We start from the raw sequence: 19,134 nt of genomic DNA on the forward strand, positions 1-19,134 counted from the left end.
TGTAATAAAAGATATTTCCACAAAAGTATGCGAGGACGGCTGTAAATTCTGTATTAAATATACAAGTTAGCAACAATAACATTTAAAGCAATCAAAAAACACGCGCATCCGTTCTACTCGCAAAAGTGCTGACGATACGTCTAGCGCAGTGTGGCGTGATTCTCTGGAAATCCAGCGGAACGTGGGAACCGATGTCAGCAGAACTGCAAGCGCATTAAGTTACCATAAGAATTACATATAAAATTTTGTTAAGTTTAGAGTTAAGCGAGCGGTTGAACAATAAAGGTCGTAAGACCAGAAAAAGAAGATATTTTTACTTTCGACAAGTAAACCCATAACTTACACATGTATGTATACATATAATTATGCAAAAATCTCCGTGGGAATTATTTTAACGTTGGTCTTAAATATTAAGGATCTATGCTCGGTGGATTAAACACAAAATGGCGCAGGAAGAGTAAAACGTTTCGAAATTTTTATTTTAATCAAAAAGTGCATCCCTAAAAATACCCCTCATGTTCACAACATAACAACACAATCCCTTAATCTCCCTCCTAACTTGTATCTTGTCTTATTTAGTTTCGGAGTTTTCTTCACAAGCTCAACAGACATTTGTGCAAAATAATTGATTAAAAATAGTTTATAATTATATAAAATAGTTTATGGTATTTACCTGTTTTAGGCCACCATATGGCCTTCAGCCACTCAAATTAAATCGTTCATCACTGCTTTGCGAATAATAAATCAAATATTGTATAATTTAGTTGAATTTTATTTGAATAACAAAATTATGATTTTGATTTTTATGCGAAAATACAAATTAATATAAGTCAGAGAAAACTCTTAAATATTGCTAAGAATACCGTGTTTAATTATGCTTCGTGAATATATTTTTTAAACTGGTACAATAACTTTTGTATTTAAAAATTCAGATATTTTTTCGAATATATGTACATACATATATTAGGAGAATTTATATTGGCCCGTTGCTTAGTTGTTTAGAAAATAGTAAGTGGTGTGGTAACGAATTAAGGTTTTGTAAATTCAGATTGTGAAATTTTTATATAGTGAATGCGAGTTTACATAAGCAAGTACCTACATATGTACATATGTATGAGTTTTAAGCCTTTTTTGCAACTATATAGTATATTTCGTCATCTGAAATGCAAAATAACGTAACAACATTTTCGGAAATTTACAGTGGCATGAATTAAAACGACATAAAATGGAACATGAGTGAAACAAATTTTTAATATTGGTTAAAACTGGTTCATATCTGAGCGCAGAACCTGAAAATGTTGGACATATGTAATATTATGTTTGTAATTTGAAGTAGTTAATCATAATCAATAAGACACTCAATTTCGAATTTTTTGATGATACGTTATTTTGAATTTCAGGTGACGATTTGAATTCATCGACGGAAATTTTTTCGATACATGAATTTATATTTCGCAAGGAAAAAAAATTGAGTAATTATGCATATTTTAGTCTACGTAAACTTGACCTTAAGAAAATATAGAATAATTAAAACGGGACCCCTTAAGGAAATTCCATACTATAGTAAGATGACTTTTTATTTGCCGTTTGTTAGTACTAAAAATTCTAAATCCATATGAGATTTTGTTTAGAAAAATATGATGTGTTAAAATCGATGTACAAACAGACTGAAGATGGCAAATGAATGAAATGCTTGAAATGGTGTGTAGAATTATGTATATAATAGTATAATGACTATAAAAAATAAATAGTATTTTGGGTAGAAAGATTACGAGTATTTGAATTGTAACCACTATATTGATGATTTCATGAAGAGTTCCAAACCACCAGCAGAGAAATGCGATAGACGTGCCCTAGATTTGTTAATTAACATGGTCGAATATAAGTTACTAATAAGTTCTTTCTAATTAAGACATACATATACATATGCCTGCGTAGGTTGGTGTCGAAAATTTCACGTACATACGCGCTACATAATAAACTAAATTGAAAATGGAACATTGTTTTTATGTGCGAAATACTAATTTAAATTTGATTTTAACTCTTTGTCTTGTAGTTTTAACTTTTCCAGTTTTGAACATGTACACAGCGGAAAAGTGTGCAAAATTTTTAATTCTTCATAATTCAGTGTCTTAAAGAATTTCGCAGCTATCATATCTCTCTCGCCAATCGAAATGCATTCCCGATAGCCATAGACGTTCTCGTAAAGTTAATGCTGTTATTCCCCTCTTTCCCGCCGCACTCCGCACGCTCCTCATTCCTCTGGTCTCAACATTAAATACAATCGCCCTCTACCTCCTCCTGATTCACATCCTGATCGAATTCATCGTCAGCGGTGGCCTCCTGGTATTGTTGGTACTCGGACACCAAATCATTCATATTACTCTCCGCTTCGGTAAACTCCATCTCATCCATACCCTCGCCTGTGTACCAATGCAAGAAAGCTTTACGCCTGAACATTGCCGAAAATTGTTCTGAAATACGCTTGAATAGCTCTTGTATGGCGGTTGTATTACCAATAAAGGTTGAGGACATCTTCAATCCCTTGGGTGGGATGTCACATACCGCCGTCTTTACATTATTCGGTATCCATTCAACAAAGTAGGAGCTATTCTTATTTTGCACCGCTAACATTTGTTCGTCGACCTCCTTCATGGACATACGGCCACGGAAAACGGCAGCGACAGTCAAATATCGGCCATGTCGAGGATCACAGGCGGCCATCATGTTTTTGGCGTCAAACATTTGTTGTGTCAACTCGGGTACGGTCAGAGCACGATATTGTTGAGAACCTCGCGAAGTGAGTGGCGCAAAACCGGGCATAAAGAAATGCAGACGTGGAAAGGGTACCATGTTCACAGCTAGCTTGCGAAGATCAGCATTCAATTGACCAGGGAAGCGTAAGCATGTGGTCACACCGGACATAGTCAGCGATACGAGATGATTGAGATCGCCATAACTTGGATTGGATACCTTTAATGTACGGAAACAAATGTCATAGAGTGCCTCGTTGTCAATGCAATAGGTCTCATCAGTATTTTCCACCAACTGATGTATGGAGAGAGTGGCATTATATGGCTCAACAACAGTGTCGGATACCTTGGGTGAAGGTACTACCGAGTAGGTATTCATTATACGATCCGGATACTCTTCACGTATTTTTGAAATGAGTAATGTGCCCATACCAGAGCCAGTGCCTCCACCCAATGAGTGAGTTAATTGAAAGCCCTAAGGTGAAAAGCAATAATTTTTATAAATAAAACATACACATATAAACAGGAACGCTTTTTAAATTAATAACACTTACCTGCAAGCAGTCACAGTTCTCGCATTCTTTACGCACTACATCCAACACATTATCCACCAGTTCCGCACCTTCGGTGTAATGACCTTTGGCCCAATTATTACCGGCTCCCGACTGACCGAATACGAAGTTGTCTGGACGAAAAAGTTGCCCATAGGGGCCGGATCGCACCGATTCCATGGTACCTGGTTCAAGATCGAGAAGAATGGCACGGGGCACATATTTTCCGCCAGAGGAACGCGTCACAGCTGGAAAAGCGCATAAATCATATGCAAGTTAATAAAAAAATTAAAAAGACAAAAGTGTTAAAATGAGAAAATCACATGAAAATCGATAGTATTTATTTGTATGGGTAGAAAATGAAAGGCACTGTTTGGAATAGATAGCAGAGTGTTTTTATGGAATTATGTAGAAATATCTGGCCACGGCATTGGAAATTGTTAAGCCTAGTTTAATACCTCATAGTCGCCCCTTCCACTTTGGCGACGTGCTAATATTCATTTTTTTTATTTTTTGTCAGTGGCTGTGTCTTAAATCACAATTGAGGTTTTTAAAATGCATAGCACGTGCGCACATGAGTGCCTTTGCAACCAAAGCGGTAGGCAACATGCTCAGCGTTGACCAAACAAGGAAGTTTGCGACAAACACTGTGGGGACAATGACAGCGATTGAGAGTATCGCCGCTTTCTTAGTCAAAATTGTGACGCCCTTTCCCATCTCACTGGCCAATGGTGTTGATAGCCAAAACTGAAAGCTGGAGGCCGACATATAAACTAACGTTCACCCAGTATGGTATAAATTTAATGTAAACATAAACAAAAGCTAGGTTTTTCATTATTTATTTGATCATTTGTGAACCCGTACTTAATAAATCACGCTAATATCCGAACTTTTGTGTGATCCGTATATTAATTTTTAACTTTTGAGATTAATGACACATACAACATAAAAAAATAACAGGAAAAGTATGAGATCTTACGATTGATCTCACATATTTCTCCACACACATACTTGTATTACAAATCTAGCTTACTGTGTGATATATATATTTTTTTTAAATAGTTTCCGAAAATGGCGCTATTCACTGGGATCATTATAAGTTTATAAATTTTTAAATGTTCTGATGAATAGGTAAGTCACTAAAAATATTCACTTCTTTCATTTTGTGAGAGTCATCAATCCGGTCCTTTGTAAAATTAGTTATTAATATAGGAACAAAATACAAAACAAAATGTCGAATATCAGCTACGAAAGATTTTGTCTTCAATGCCATTGTACTGTACTTGGCAACTTTGGAAATGCAAATGTAATCTTCTTCTGTTAACCTCTTACAGCCGTTTCTACGGTGATACTTCGGCAAATTAAACGTTTGGAAAATTGCATTTGTGTGAATGACTATCGCCTCGAACTTAAACTGACCATAACAACCCCGCTAAATATAGAATTTAAAAGTTTCGAGGTGGCCACCTGGGGAAAATCTCATTTTATAGATTTATTTAACGGTTTTTTTTACCTGAAGCTTCATTGTAATAAACGCTGACCCGCTCCAATTGTAAATCGCTGTCGCCATTGTAAATTCCATTGCTGTCGATTCCATGTTCCTCTGAGATGATCTCCCAAAACTAAAAACACAATAAATTAAATTATGTAATACCGTAATTGTACTTCATAAGAGTCCTTGACCAAATAAAAATTTCCAAAAAATCGAATTTGTTATTTAACAGATTTTCATTTTTAAGGGATTTCATCTTTCAAACATTTTAAGATCGTGCTTGTTTTTGAACTATCTACAATTGATTGTTGATTGTATTCCGGCTTGCAATTATGGGTACAAGTTTCATCAATTGTCATGGAATCATAAATTCAGACTATTTGGATTGAACACTCCCCAGAATCGTCAATTCTTGCTTGTATTTGGTTCATAGTGAGCTCTACCGGGATGAAATGACTCTTACTCATAGGAACGAGAGGAGGTTTTCAAACTGGTATGCAGATAGACACCCATTTTAGAAGCGAGATTTCAGTGCAAGGAAGTGAGGGCTCTAAGAAACAAACCATACTGAATCTGAGGTAAAAGGGACAGAAAAATATGTACTTTTCTTTTTGTTTAATTAAACAATCTATTATCATTTACCGATTTTATTTTATTTAAGATTTCACTCAAGTAGCGAAAAATATATACAATATATTTTACAATTTTAATCTGTCGGTGATATTGTCGCAATTAGCAAAAGTTTGTGTTTAATTCATTAAGTTGTATTAGATGTATTTGGAATGGCTCTTTCGAGCTCAATGACTAAATTTAAAAGTGCGAGAATGTGTGTGTAAATATATTATATATTTACAGCTTGTGGTGCGTTTTAGGCTGTACCTATATTTGGGCATAAATTACACACGTACCCTATTCAGAAAACGAATACGAGTGACGTTCCATATACTCGCTTTACTTGAAGTAACTAGAACACGTTTGCTGATTCATTCTATAAAATGAAATAGAATAATAAAGTACTTACGAGTACTTAAATTTTAAAGATAACCTCTCATTCATGAGCTGAAAATTAACCAACAATGATATCGAATTTGTAAAAGGAGTGTTGTATTGTTACTTTGAAATGGAAGGTGAACGAATAAATGTAACAATCAAGGAAAAAAAATTAATTAAAACTAGGATGTATTATTCTGGTGATAAAGTAGAAAGACGTTATGACCCAAAGCATTGCACTGCATTGTGACTTCATGTAATTCTACATAAGAAAGTCATTCGATGTCCCAAAATAAAGCATTGGAGGATCAATGGTTTATGACTCTTCAATACACCTACATACAGATATATACAGTATATACATACATATGTATGTAATAAGTATGTACACATGTAATTATGGTTGAAATGACAGTTTATTGCCTGCCTAAGCCTCCACCACACAGCCACACAGTTCTTAACTCTGCGTTGCCCTGATTTAGAGCTAAATTTAAACTAATTGTATCTGCGCACACATCTGTGTGTGTGTGTGCGGTGTCAGCTAAAAATGCTTTCCGGTTGCGCTCGAGTGGAGTTTCCACAACTTAACACTTGGGCACAGCGTCGCCATTTCCCCAAGACACTCTCAACTGGGAATGCGGCAACTTTCCTATGCGTACACCATTGCATTGCATTTGTGTATTCCGAAAATAGCCCCGAAATGTGAAATAAATTTGTTGTCGCCTATTTTAGGCTGCTGCTGAGCGTTCGCATGCTGCAGAAGCGAACTGTAGAAGGGGCTAAAAAAGCATTCCGCTCCTGGGGAACATTTGTGGCTGACAAATGATATGTGGATACATAATTTCAAAAATATCTCAGGAAAGTACTTTTGTAAGTCAACTCATGCAATGCGGTCTGGGAGTGCAACGCATAACTGTGACAAACACATTTCAGGAGATTTGTAATTAGTGTACGGCGGTTGACACAATATCGAGGAAATTTGGCTAAAAAGCATTTTTAAATATGCATTCAAAAATTTGGTTTTGGGCTTATAATTGTGGTTGTGATGAGTCATCTATTTATGCATCACTAAGTTCATAGTTTTCTTAATAAAAACAAAATTAAATGAAATTTCTATGTACTCTCACACTTCGCTTGGTTTCGAAAACTTTATCAAAATTGCAATTAAATACTGAAATAAATTTTATCAATATTGTCGTTATTTCTAGAAAAGCTCTACAGATCTCCCTAATTTTTTTTTTATAAAATGGATTAAGGAAATGACTATGCAAAGTACTACTGTCGCCCATTTCTATGTTTGGTTGGCTTCAGACCGCTCTGCAACCAAAAAATTTAAGGTTGAAAGCAACAACAAAGTTATCCAAACTTTTTCAAAATCGAACTTTTTCTGTTTGCTAATCTATTTGAGTTAAAGTTGTTTGTTCAATTCGTTCGTCTTCCAGTTTGACACAGGAGAGGCAGTTTTATATCACTGCTTTGATAAGCGGGAGTTCAGAAGAAATTCTCTTTAAATCAGGAATTGTTATACTATGTAAATTCACAAAGGGGCATAGCTATTTCCAGAGAATTATTGGGATAGAAAAAAAAATTGAAGAAGAAGATCCATCGAACACACACGGCCAACAGTAGTACTTTACCAGGTACAGATGCAAACAAAATCGATCATTGTGAACTCTCTGGAAGATTATCGGGATAGCTATGCCCGGAATTGCGCAGCTCTGAGTGAACGATCTTTTAGTTTCTCGGTGTACCACTTTAGCCACCAATAATGGAAATATTGCAAAAAAAAAAACAAGTAAGGAAGGGCTAAGTTCGGGTGTCACCGAACATTTTATACTCTAGCACGATAAAGTGATAATCGAGATTTCATTATCAGTCATTTACATATTTTTCAAATACCGTATTTGTGTAAAGTTTTATTCCGCTATCATCATTGGTTCCTAATGTATATATTATACAGAGAAGGCATCAGATGGAATTCAAAATAGCGTTATATTGGAAGAAAGCGTGGTTGTGAACCGATTTCACTTATATTTCGTACATGTCATCAGGGTGTAAAGAAAATATTATATACCGAATTTCATTGAAATCGGTATAGTAGTTCCTGAGATATGGTTTTTGGTCCATAAGTGGGCGAGGCCACGCCCATTTTCAATTTTTAAAAGAAGCCTGGGTGCAGCTTCTTTCTGCAATTTCTTCCTTAAAATTTAGTGTTTCTGACGTTTTTTGTTAGTCCGTTAACGCAAAATTAGTGATTTTCAACATAACCTTTGTATGGGAGGTGGGCGTGGTTATTATCCGATTTCTTCCATTTTTGAACTGTATATGGAAATGCCTGAAGAAAACGACTCTGTAGAGTTTGGTTGACATAGCTATAGTAGTTTCCGAGATACGTACAAAAAACTTAGTAGGGGGCGGGGCTACGCCCACTTTTCCAAAAAAATTACGTCAAAATATGCCCCTACCTAATGCGATCCCTTGTGCCAAATTTCATTTTAATATCTTTATTTATGGCTTAGTTATGACACTTTATAGGTTTTCGGTTTCCGCCATTTTGTGGGCGTGGCAGTGTGCCGATTTTGCCCATCTTCGAACTTAACCTTCTTATGGAGCCAATAAATACGTGTACCAAGTTTCATGACGATATCTCAATTTTTACTCAAGTTACAGCTTAGCACGGACGGACGGTATAAAAACATAATCATGACTATGGGGACAATGGACTCTTTCATGTCACTTTCTATATAGTTTAATATTTAATTGTGTGTTGCATGTCATGATTTTTTTCAGGGTACTAATAGGTTTCTGTCACAATGATCACAGCGAGATATAGTAAGTATATATAATCCGATATTGTTAGGCTATAATTACTTCAATTAAGGAAACACTAATATCGGATGTAAGCAATTAGCTAGCAATAATAATCATGGTGAATAACTTCTCTAAAACATATTAATAGCTACACTTAACTGTGCTTTTGGGTTAAATTCCAATGGCAATTAATATACTTTAAAGTGTGCTGGCTGTCTGTAATGATGCACTTACCCCGATATGAGTGAGTTCATTCTCAGCTGGATGGGCCATACACACATCTCGATCTTTAGAAATCAGATATGAATGAGCAATTGAAAGATTTTTATACTAATTTGTTACAGTTGAACGTTTTGTGCATTATACCACACATATTATTATTTTATTTATATTCTTTCGTATGTACTATTGATGTACATAGGTATGTTTAGTTCTTTCCTATGTATTTATGTACATATGTTATGTAAGAAGTCATTGTGGCTTCTGGAACATCAGTTAGATGACGGTGCAGCATCTCAATTTCGATGCAACGCTTCGCAGCGTTCAAGAGCTTTAAAATTGAAAGATTTATGTTCATTAAAATGAGAAAGGGTAAACGAAGTGCGGTAATTAGAAATACTGAAAAAAGGGAAACATTTCAAATGCGAGAATGTGATGTTTTTAATTTCAAGTAATGCAGTAATCCTCTCTCTCTCTCTCTCAGTAATGGTAAGTTTATTTATGCTCAAGAATTAATTTAATTTAATATTTACTTATAAAAATAGTACCAGTAGTAGAATGTACCATACTTACAAATTCGAAAATCGTTTTTCCAGTCAATTGATCCACAAAAATGTAGAAATACTGTTTGTTTTCATCACTCGATTGATTTTGTCATATATGTAATTAAGAAGTCTGTATGATGATCTCTTTAATTATTATTGTTCTGAAAATTTATTATGCATGCTTGCAGACGACTCTTTTTCTAAGTACAATCTGCCATCAGATAAATTAATAACTGGACAAAGCTCATTCTTTTTTCAAATTATTTCGAAATTCACATGTGTACATTCATACAAACACATCGAATCATATGTATGTATACTTTACATATGTATGTCTACTTGGACGGCATTTAGAGAGCAAATGCGTTTGTTTCGTTTTTGGAGAAAGTGTTTATTGCCATAATTAAAACAAAATTACAACGCTGAAAATGAGCAAAGGTTTACTGCCTACTCGTTGTAAACAAATACAAAAACAATATTTAATTAACTGCTTAAAAGTTTATGTACTCATTACTATTATTATAATGTTTTAATTCAAACAAGGCTTAAATTCTTAGGGAAAGCAACAAAAACGCCAGTAATGTCAATAAAAATATAGCAACAACATTTATATGGCCAGCGAATAGATCGATGAATATTTGCAATAATTTCATTAAATTTTCTCAGTTTTCTTTCATTATTCATTTCATTTTCCACCTTGACATGGGTATGAATGTAAGGAGGCCTTTATAGCACTTTACCTATACAAAAATACAGGTATCAAGTAGATTGCCAATCCTGACTTTCAAACAATTATATAAGGGACATGTGCTCGTACCCTACTAACTGCTCATGTTTTAATGATTGCCCCCTAACGACTCACTTTCTATTATTTTCACTTTGGTGGGTTTGAAATAAAGGCTAATAAAGTTACCTGTATTGATGAGGCATCATTTTAATACAGTTGTATATAATGTGACATACATATGTATATTGTATGGGTATACTACATATCATAGACTGAATTTATTCTAAACACTTTAGACAGCGCGCAATATGTTATAAGCTTTTTGTAAAACCTCTGTGTCAATAATGCGAGTATTTTTACTTTCTCTCACATTTTACTATGTTTTACTTGACTTTTTGAATTGTTTCAACTTTTCGCTGCTAGCACAAATTTACAGTCACGTTGCATGCATGTTTTTATATACATATGTATGTCGGCGTATTCGTGGATAGACCTTTTTTCCACAGACGGTCATTGGCCGTTGTCTTGGGTTGCTGGTCGTTTCTTGGCGATGTCTACAGCGCTGGCCTGGCCACAGCAGCGCCCGTTGCTGTGTTAATTTTAATTAGAGGGAACAGTGAAGCATAAAATAAAGAAATTGCGACGATTGTACCATACTTTAGAAAGGTTCTGAAATAATGTACATCACTGAAGCATACGCACACAAGTGTGCGTCAGTGATTTCCCACCCAAATAGATCGCACTCAAGTGGCGTTAAGAAGCGGAAAGAAGGACAGTAAATATTATACTATCAAACGATTTCTTCCGCGCGAAAGCTACATACCATTCATATCTATCGGCGCTTGTAGGTAAGTATGAATCAATACGTTCGTCTTCCAAATATACTGCTTCTTATTTGCAATTAGCCATTAATTTAATTTTTGGATATTTGAAATTTCCCTTTTGTAAGAGGGCCAAGACACTTTGGTAGGTAATTGCTTTCGGAAGAATTGAAAGTTTTGAAATATTACAGAAGATTATACAAACGTGGCCACGCAAATCTTACCACTCAAAATTTCCAAGTATTGTACATATTTGACAACACTTTATAGCGGTACTTTTTGTGGTATTGAAATTTTTTATTTAGAAATAAGTTAATGACATCATATTTCAAAAATATTAAAAACAAAACACATTCAGCTATAGATAAATCAGTTGAAAGATAATGAGCTTTACAAAATGAGTTCGAAATGTAAGAGACTGACATGCGATGAAAAAAGTATATTTTTTATTTTTTGAATTTATTACACTATAATTGAAATTGATACTTTGTTTAATTTTTTATTTTAATTGAAACACGAAGTTTAGTATATGTATCACTTTAAAAACAATAAAATTGGCCGCTTTAGTATAAGCACAAAAAGGCTAATTTGTGTTTTACTCATTAAACGTAATAAATTAAAAACTATTATTATAATTAGATAATATAATTTAGTTTACTTATGCTTACTAAGAACATAAAAAAGAACAAAATTGAGGAAAATCCCGAATGAACGAAAAACTCTGAAAAAAAATTTAAAAAACTTAAGTGGTAAGGTTTGCGTGTTATCATGGATATAGTACATATAAGGCTGGAAGTAAATAGTACATCTGCTCTTATCTTATCATCTTAGGGCATAGGAAAACAGTTTTAATTTAAAATTTTATAATAAGTTGCAATTGAGACTGATATGTATACGTGACGGCCTACAAGTATAGTAGTACCGGTTCCGAGTACATAAAAGATTAATTTCACATTTCTTCAGTCGCCGTACTTGAGGCGTACCTCCGTAATTTACATACATATGCACATACTCGAATATACGATAGTTTTGATCACAGTGTTGCCGATAAAGAGATGATACGAAAAAAACAATTTAATTTAATAATTAATATGATGGGATCACCATTTGAGTGCTAATACTTGAGATATGGGAAACAGTACACTGCATATGCATTTCTGTATAGGAGCGTGACTGTGATTATATTGAAAAACTATATTTTATAAAATACAATTTTTAATAATAATTAAACAGTCCAGACTTTGTTCACCATAACAGTCCTTTGATTTTAATGAGCGTTAATTAATTATTTTGATTGATAACTTAGCATTTATGTACACACATACATATGTATCTACTCCGGACAGTTTCGTCTGCAACTACTTTTTCACCATACAATAACAAAAACAATGATTATCTGCATCAGTGTGGGTTCGTACGCCTTTCATTTCAATCTTTTCTTTTAACAAAGACATGAAATATTTCCAAATCAGTGCACAATGTATGGTACTTGCAGCCTAAACTTGTGCAAAACTATTGTACCCATACAGTTACATACATATGTGTGCTTATGTATATGTATGCATTTGTACGGGTATGTACATTCGAATTGCTTTGGTAATGCAACTGTGCCAATATAAAAACGAAAGAAAGAGCGAGCTCGACTGCAAGTAACCTCAAAAATTCCTCAGCTGGAAATATTCGCGCCAGATTAGACATTTTTAAAATGAAATTATAAAAATATACAGCGGCAATTAACTGCTGGTATTTGCAGCATCGTATAATTAATTTTAGTACGATATGTCATATTCATATCCCGTCATAAAATGCAGTTAGACAAACTTCATAAGTCGATCATATGAAAACTTTTTCTGTCAATAATAAATTAGTAATCGGTTATCCCACATTACATTTTTGTGCATATGCACATATGTATGTATAGTCCACAAATATGTCATATAAAAGCGTAAGGCTGTAGGAGGGCTAACTCAGTTTATAGTTGTAAATGCTCATGTTTAGGTCAGTGGAAGACCAAGGCATCTGACTTATGTTCGTGATGTTTATATACTTTAGAAGATAAATCCAATGCAACTAGTGAATTAGTTATAAAAATTTACCACATACTCCTTTTTTCGATTGACCACCGATAAACTCCTTCTATTTTTATGAGTGCATTGACGTTTTTCTATAAAAAATATACATATGTATAATACATTATTGAAGAATTATTTATATGTGAACATAACAAACATTTGGAAATATTTCTTTGGAGCCAACATTTTGGGATTGTGCAATGCCATTGTTCATTTTAATACGAGTATATAAAAATGAATGTACCGTGGGTATAAATTATCTGATTACTTCAGGGGTATTCAGACCAGCTTTGTAAATTCTTTAGACGTTACTCGGCAGTTTTTTACGTGCGTTTTGTTTTTGTAAAATTAACAAATTTTATCGAGTATTGAAGTACAAGACTGTCAAGCATGATATCTTTTTCGTTAAATTGGCTCATCACTCGGATGCTTGCTTTCCGTTGTTGTCTCAAAAGTTAACTTGATTCATTGCGGAAGAATACATTTGCTGTCCACTACAAAACCGTTTCTAACAAATTTTTCAAAAGTAAGTATTTAATAAAATTGAATCAGCTATTTTGGAACAAAATTTACACTCACTACTGAGTATTTATCAACTAACGAATTACCAGATTAACAAGTTCGTTCTGAATACCCCTTCTATTTACATATGTATTTGTTTATGTTCTCGTTTCAGAAATAATCGTTATATGAGTTGGAGATAATTATTTACATGCAATGTATAAAATTCATATTCGTTGCAACCATAATTCACGGCAATGACAATGAACTCGAAAGAAACACGCGAAGCTCAATAAAACAAAGCACTTTTTTACTATATTTCTTCGATTTGGTGCAGGGTTAACATTATTACACTAACAAACATAAATGTATTTATGATAAAAAGGGTGTTTTTTAAGATACAGAACTCTTACTTTAAATTAAACAATGTTAAATAATTGAAATGGCCAATATTAGTGGTTTTTAGTTCTCAAGACATTTACAGTTTGAATCGAATTTCCTCTCATACCAGTTTCTACCAGTTGTTTGGTTAGTACACTCTTCATATGAACGTATGTAAAGTTTCATAAGAGCATTTTGACAATGGCCATGTCCGTCTGTCTGAATGTACGCAAGCTAGTTCTTTAGCTTTTCGAATATCGATCTGATGCAGTAGAAGTTAACATTTTTCTGTTTAGGAATTGTTTGTTCTTTTGGTTTTTTAGAGTTTCATAGAAATCATTTAGTACGGCTAAGCTCCAATTAGATTTGAAAAAAGTAATCTATATTATGAAAGTGTTTCTAAAAATAAAGCTGTCACTATAAATATACGTTTGTATAAATATATAGTCCATTAGCCGGATTATTCCCAAATTTTAAGGATATGTATGTAAAACGAAATTTTGTAAAGAAGACCTATAAATGAAATCATTAATTAAAAACACTTGTCTATCTACATACACTTATTTTCCGCATGTTTGGATATGCATTGTGTTTATGCTTAAACTTCTCGTAATTTGAGCTCGTCCTGCGTCCCGAAGAACACGAGGTGATTGTATGGACATTACTTCCGCATGTCGCCTACTGGCCGATGAGTCATTCTGAAACATTTGTGTAAGCAAAGTAGTCAAATACTTTTATTGCACTTGCTTCGTCGTGTCTACTTGAGTCATTTATGTCTGCATTTTATTAACCCAACGGAATATTCTTATCTTTGTGTGTCATTGCATAAGGTTATTAAGAATTTGCATTTCCATATGTGTTCTTACGAAATGTTTTATACATACATGTACACTATATGAAGATTTCAAATGAGGTTAATTGAAAACATACATACAAAAGAACATACATACTTAGAACACAAGTAATACTTACAAAAACCAACGAGTTAAGGTTCAAACTTGCGATACTTCAAGCCTAGACCCCGATATTCTGCGCACTGTTGTGGTAATTTGAAACTGAAGATTGAGCGTGCGTATGTATATACTTATGTATGTACATGTAACTGCACATGTATTTATGTCCTAAGTATATTCTTATGCCAATAAATGCACATACATACAATATACATATCTCCTTCTATTCTGCGATATGGTTTCTCAAATGCAAGCCGTTTCCGATTACTTGGCTGAATATCAAAATATGGGTTTTAGGCAACTGAATGTTTAATATATGACAGCACTCACTCACATATGTATGTACATAACAAGCATGCACCTATGTATAGTACATATGTACATACATATGTGTGTTGATTGTGTTTATTAGATAAAGAAATATGAGACAGTTTGCCAGACTAAAGTAAAGTCATCGTATAAGATATGCTGATGCGTCTAGTCTTTAAAGAAAATATATTCATAAATAGTATTGAATTGATATAGTATATTTGTATATAAAGTTCGATATATATGTGAGTACATATGAGAAAATATGTATATACATTTGTGCATACTGGAACGGTGGAAACAATGTTGATAAGTGAAAGTGATTTTGATAAGAGAAAACTGCAGTTTGTCGGCCAAGACATTCGTCCTTTGCCAAAAGCTTTACTTTATTTTGAAAACAGCTTATTAAAACAAAATAGGAAGAAATTGCAATTTTTAACCTTTACAGGAAACATTTTTGTGGTTATTCCAATTAAAATTACCAACTTAGAAACCAACTTAGAAACTAGAAACTAGAACTATCTTTTAGTTAGCCTCTATAATTTTAAACAATTTACAGTATTATCCGAGCCAAAGCTCTAACATGTTATATGGGGCACAGATCACAGTGCATCTCTCAAATTTCAATCAATATGATATGTATACAAGGATAGGCTAATCGATCCCCGTATGCTTTGGAATCTACAGACTATAATAATGTATATTCATATCAGAATCTTAAACTAGTTATTGACTAGTAAAAGAAATTTTAACATGGTATATAAACCGCCCATAAGCAAAATTTATGAATAAACATATTATTCTTATTCTTACTCGATCTAATCATATTTTTATCACAACATTAACATTTACTATTGTCCACTTCTCTACCTATGTTATTGTATTCATTACTATTTTCTTTAAATAAAATGTGCACCACATAAAATTTTATCGAAAATCGCTAAAAATTACTCATATTTGTAGGCCTTATCAAAACAAAAACAAGAAAAACCTTATCGTTAACGATTGCGCGGAAACTAGAATACCCCAGACAAATGAAAAAGTTTTCTCTAAAAGAACATGATTTCGGTTGTTTGTATGGCAGCTATATCCTAAAGTGATCCCATCTGAAATTTTTCAAAAATTCAAAGACTGTAGCGTTGTCTTTTAAAACATTCTATGCCAAATTTCGTGAATTTCTCCTCCAATAGTGGCTCTATATGGCGGAACCGCTTCTTGGGGAGAAAAATACTGATGCAAATTTTCAGGACAGACAGATATGGCAAAATCGACTCAGCTCGTAATGCTGATCAATTATAGTAGATGAATTATAGATTTTCTGGCGTTTCCTTTTAAGTGTTACAAATTTCGTGACAAACTTATACATACATAATAACAATATTAAGCTCCTTGAGAATTGATTAATGAAGTATTTATATAAACACTTAGAATTACAATGAAATGCCGAAATACATATGCATGTATATAATCACTAAGTATTATTTCATGTTGATAATAATTACCTTTATTACCTATCCATACAAACATATTATTACATATTTACAATATTGTATAGAGCATAAAAAGTGGAAATATGCATCAGGCCGATTGAAATCATTTAAGTACATAAATTGCATACTTATATTTTTTGAGGCATTTACATGCATTTGTATGACATGTTACATACATATGTATATACATATGTACTACGATAGGTAATTTCCTACTAAACAAACGATTACACATTTGAATATACACATATGCGTAGATGTGCTTCTGCTCTGAAAGTACGTATGACTGTGTGGATTTCCATACAGCCGCCACGGACCTTTCAGTCATGTGTGGGGTAAACACACAATTCTTTAAAGATCGCTCGAATTTTGTGTATGAGTACGTATAAATATGTTTGTGAATCATTTAATATGCGTTTGAAGATCAGTTTATTTATTTGATGTTAGAGAAGCTGGTTATCGCAAGTAACCTAAGCAACGGGGAAATTCAATTTGAGGCCTTCAATTGGCAAACAAAATATTTGCTTTCTCGGCGGCTTTCGTTGGCACCTTAAAAATGAATTTAATATTCTATAAATATAAAACCTCGTTACAATTTTTAGATTCTTTGATTGGATCACTATCTTGAAGTCGAATCTAGCAAAAGTATGTATTACGTTATTAATTATAACTATTATTCCAATTGTTATGATGATGCGAATTAATTAAAAATATTTTTCTTTGGAATTTCAAAAATGTTGCATTGCGATTTTTCAATTATGTACAGGAATCCTTGACATTGATTTTCAGTGGTTGAGATCATCAATCAGCTTCTTTACCAATATTGCAAAGGCATTTACGCACGTTCAACTAAAAATGCAAAGCTCGCCACAAATAAACATATGTACACATGGCATACACTTCGTGGCTACTGACAATTTAAAAAATTACTAAGGAAATCCGCTGACAAAACTGGATTTTCTCCAAATTACCTAAAAGTGCGCAAGCGCGGTTTTGCCTCAGAAATTCTACGATCCGCACCGCAAAAGCACAACGCAACGAAAACTTGACGCAAATAAAAAACATTAAAATAAAGCAACAATCAAAAGCAATAGTAACCAAAAAACAAAGAGAATCGCAGTACAAGCTGCAGCCTGCCACAATGTGCGCGCGCCTAAAATACAGCCAAAATTTATGAAAAGAAGCAAACAACGAAACTTTGCCTGACCGAAATTAAAATGCAATACATTTTTCAACTTTTTTGTTGCTCGTTTTATGATCACCGCTGACAATGCGAAAAAAGGAAACTCGCTCGAGCGTTTGTGAGTTGATAGAGTTGAGCTTGGATCAGTCGAACGGTCGCCAAACGATCGATGATCGAGTTTCGAGAAATTCCCACTTACCTTAGCACCGATTTGATTGCCACATTGACCGGCTTGCAAGTGCACGATTTCCCTCATTTCGTTAAAAGTGTATTTATTTAGCTCCGACAGGAAACTCGCAAATTAACGTTTAAGTGCTGTTTTTATTGCTTTGTGTTCCTGCGCTCAGAAATTCGGATTCGCCTGTGAAAATCCTCGACGCTTTTTAGCAGATTTTTAATTAAATTTTACTCGATTCAAATTTCGGACCACACACACGTTTGGTTTAATTTCAATTAGTATGGATTTGAAGATACACAATTGTTGGTATATCCTGCGCACAAAGAAAACTCCGGTGATACTTTGATATAAATGTTGGAGCAGAGAACGGAACAGTTGTGGGCAAAGCACTTGGTTACAACTCGACGTACGAAACTGAACTGATCATGAGTGGAATGCGCTGTGCCAGCATGAAGCATACGCCGGTTGCCGGCAAAAGTAAATACCATACACGCAGACGGAGTTCGCCGCACGCCACATGTGTCATATAATGGGTGAGTAAATTTCTACACACATAATACTTACATATTCGTATTTGTGTATATTAGCATTTCTTGGTGTGCGTGTTATATATATTAATGCATGTTATACACATACATACTAAGAAGTATTGGGTTGGGTGGTGGAGATGAGCGCACTTCGTTGAGACTTTGCACCCATTGAGAGCTAAATATATGCCACCGTCAAGCGAAATTGAAGTTGAGCGAATACTCGCAAGTAAAAGAATGAGTGACAATATTGCACGAGATGCAATCAGCGATCGTACAATACTGACATTAGCACTGAGAAAAATAAAGTTAAGTAACAGTTAATTAAGTAGGTAAGTGAAATGTGTAGCTTCTATCATAAATTAAACAATTTTAGAGTTAAATTTATAGGTAGAAAAAAATATATTATATATTGTGAAGTAGTTCTGAAGCATAAATTGTGACAAAATTAAACCCGGAAATTGTAAATAAAATACAAAATATCCCCACCAGATGTAATCTAATACTTTTATTCCAACGATTTTTCCAGTACTCAAACACTTTTCATTAGCACTTTTTGGAATGGACGTTAGCTCATTCAGCGAGTTTTGTTTTATCTGTTCGATCGACTGAAAACGGGTTCCACGGAGCA

General features: G+C 33.8%; 1 protein-coding gene across 1 annotated transcript; it reads right to left on the reverse strand.

Annotated features, from left to right (window-relative positions):
- Positions 1–912: 912 nt before the first annotated feature.
- Positions 913–18,387, reverse strand: LOC126754548 (tubulin beta-3 chain). The gene is made up of 4 exons (XM_050466628.1): positions 17,998–18,387; positions 4,818–4,926; positions 3,308–3,552; positions 913–3,228 (listed from the first exon to the last, which is right to left on the reverse strand). Exons 1-4 carry the CDS (start codon positions 18,052–18,054, stop codon positions 2,275–2,277), a joined length of 1,365 nt encoding a protein of 454 aa, XP_050322585.1. The 5' UTR covers positions 18,055–18,387; the 3' UTR covers positions 913–2,274.
- Between the last annotated feature and the right edge of the window lie 747 nt (positions 18,388–19,134).

This window comes from Bactrocera neohumeralis, chromosome 4, assembly GCF_024586455.1.
Source record: "Bactrocera neohumeralis isolate Rockhampton chromosome 4, APGP_CSIRO_Bneo_wtdbg2-racon-allhic-juicebox.fasta_v2, whole genome shotgun sequence".
NCBI classification, from domain to species: Eukaryota; Metazoa; Arthropoda; class Insecta; order Diptera; family Tephritidae; genus Bactrocera; species Bactrocera neohumeralis.

Bases quoted from the DNA above. Each gene is read 5' to 3' on its own strand.
- LOC126754548 (XM_050466628.1), bottom strand. From the start codon at position 18,054: ATGAGGGAAATCGTGCACTTGCAAGCCGGTCAATGTGGCAATCAAATC. The intron at 4,927-17,997 runs GTAAGTGGGAAT...TTGTGTTTTTAG, and splicing joins GCAATCAAATCGGTGCTAAG to TTTTGGGAGATCATCTCAGA. The intron at 3,229-3,307 runs GTAAGTGTTATT...TTTTCACCTTAG, and splicing joins AGAACTGTGACTGCTTGCAG to GGCTTTCAATTAACTCACTC.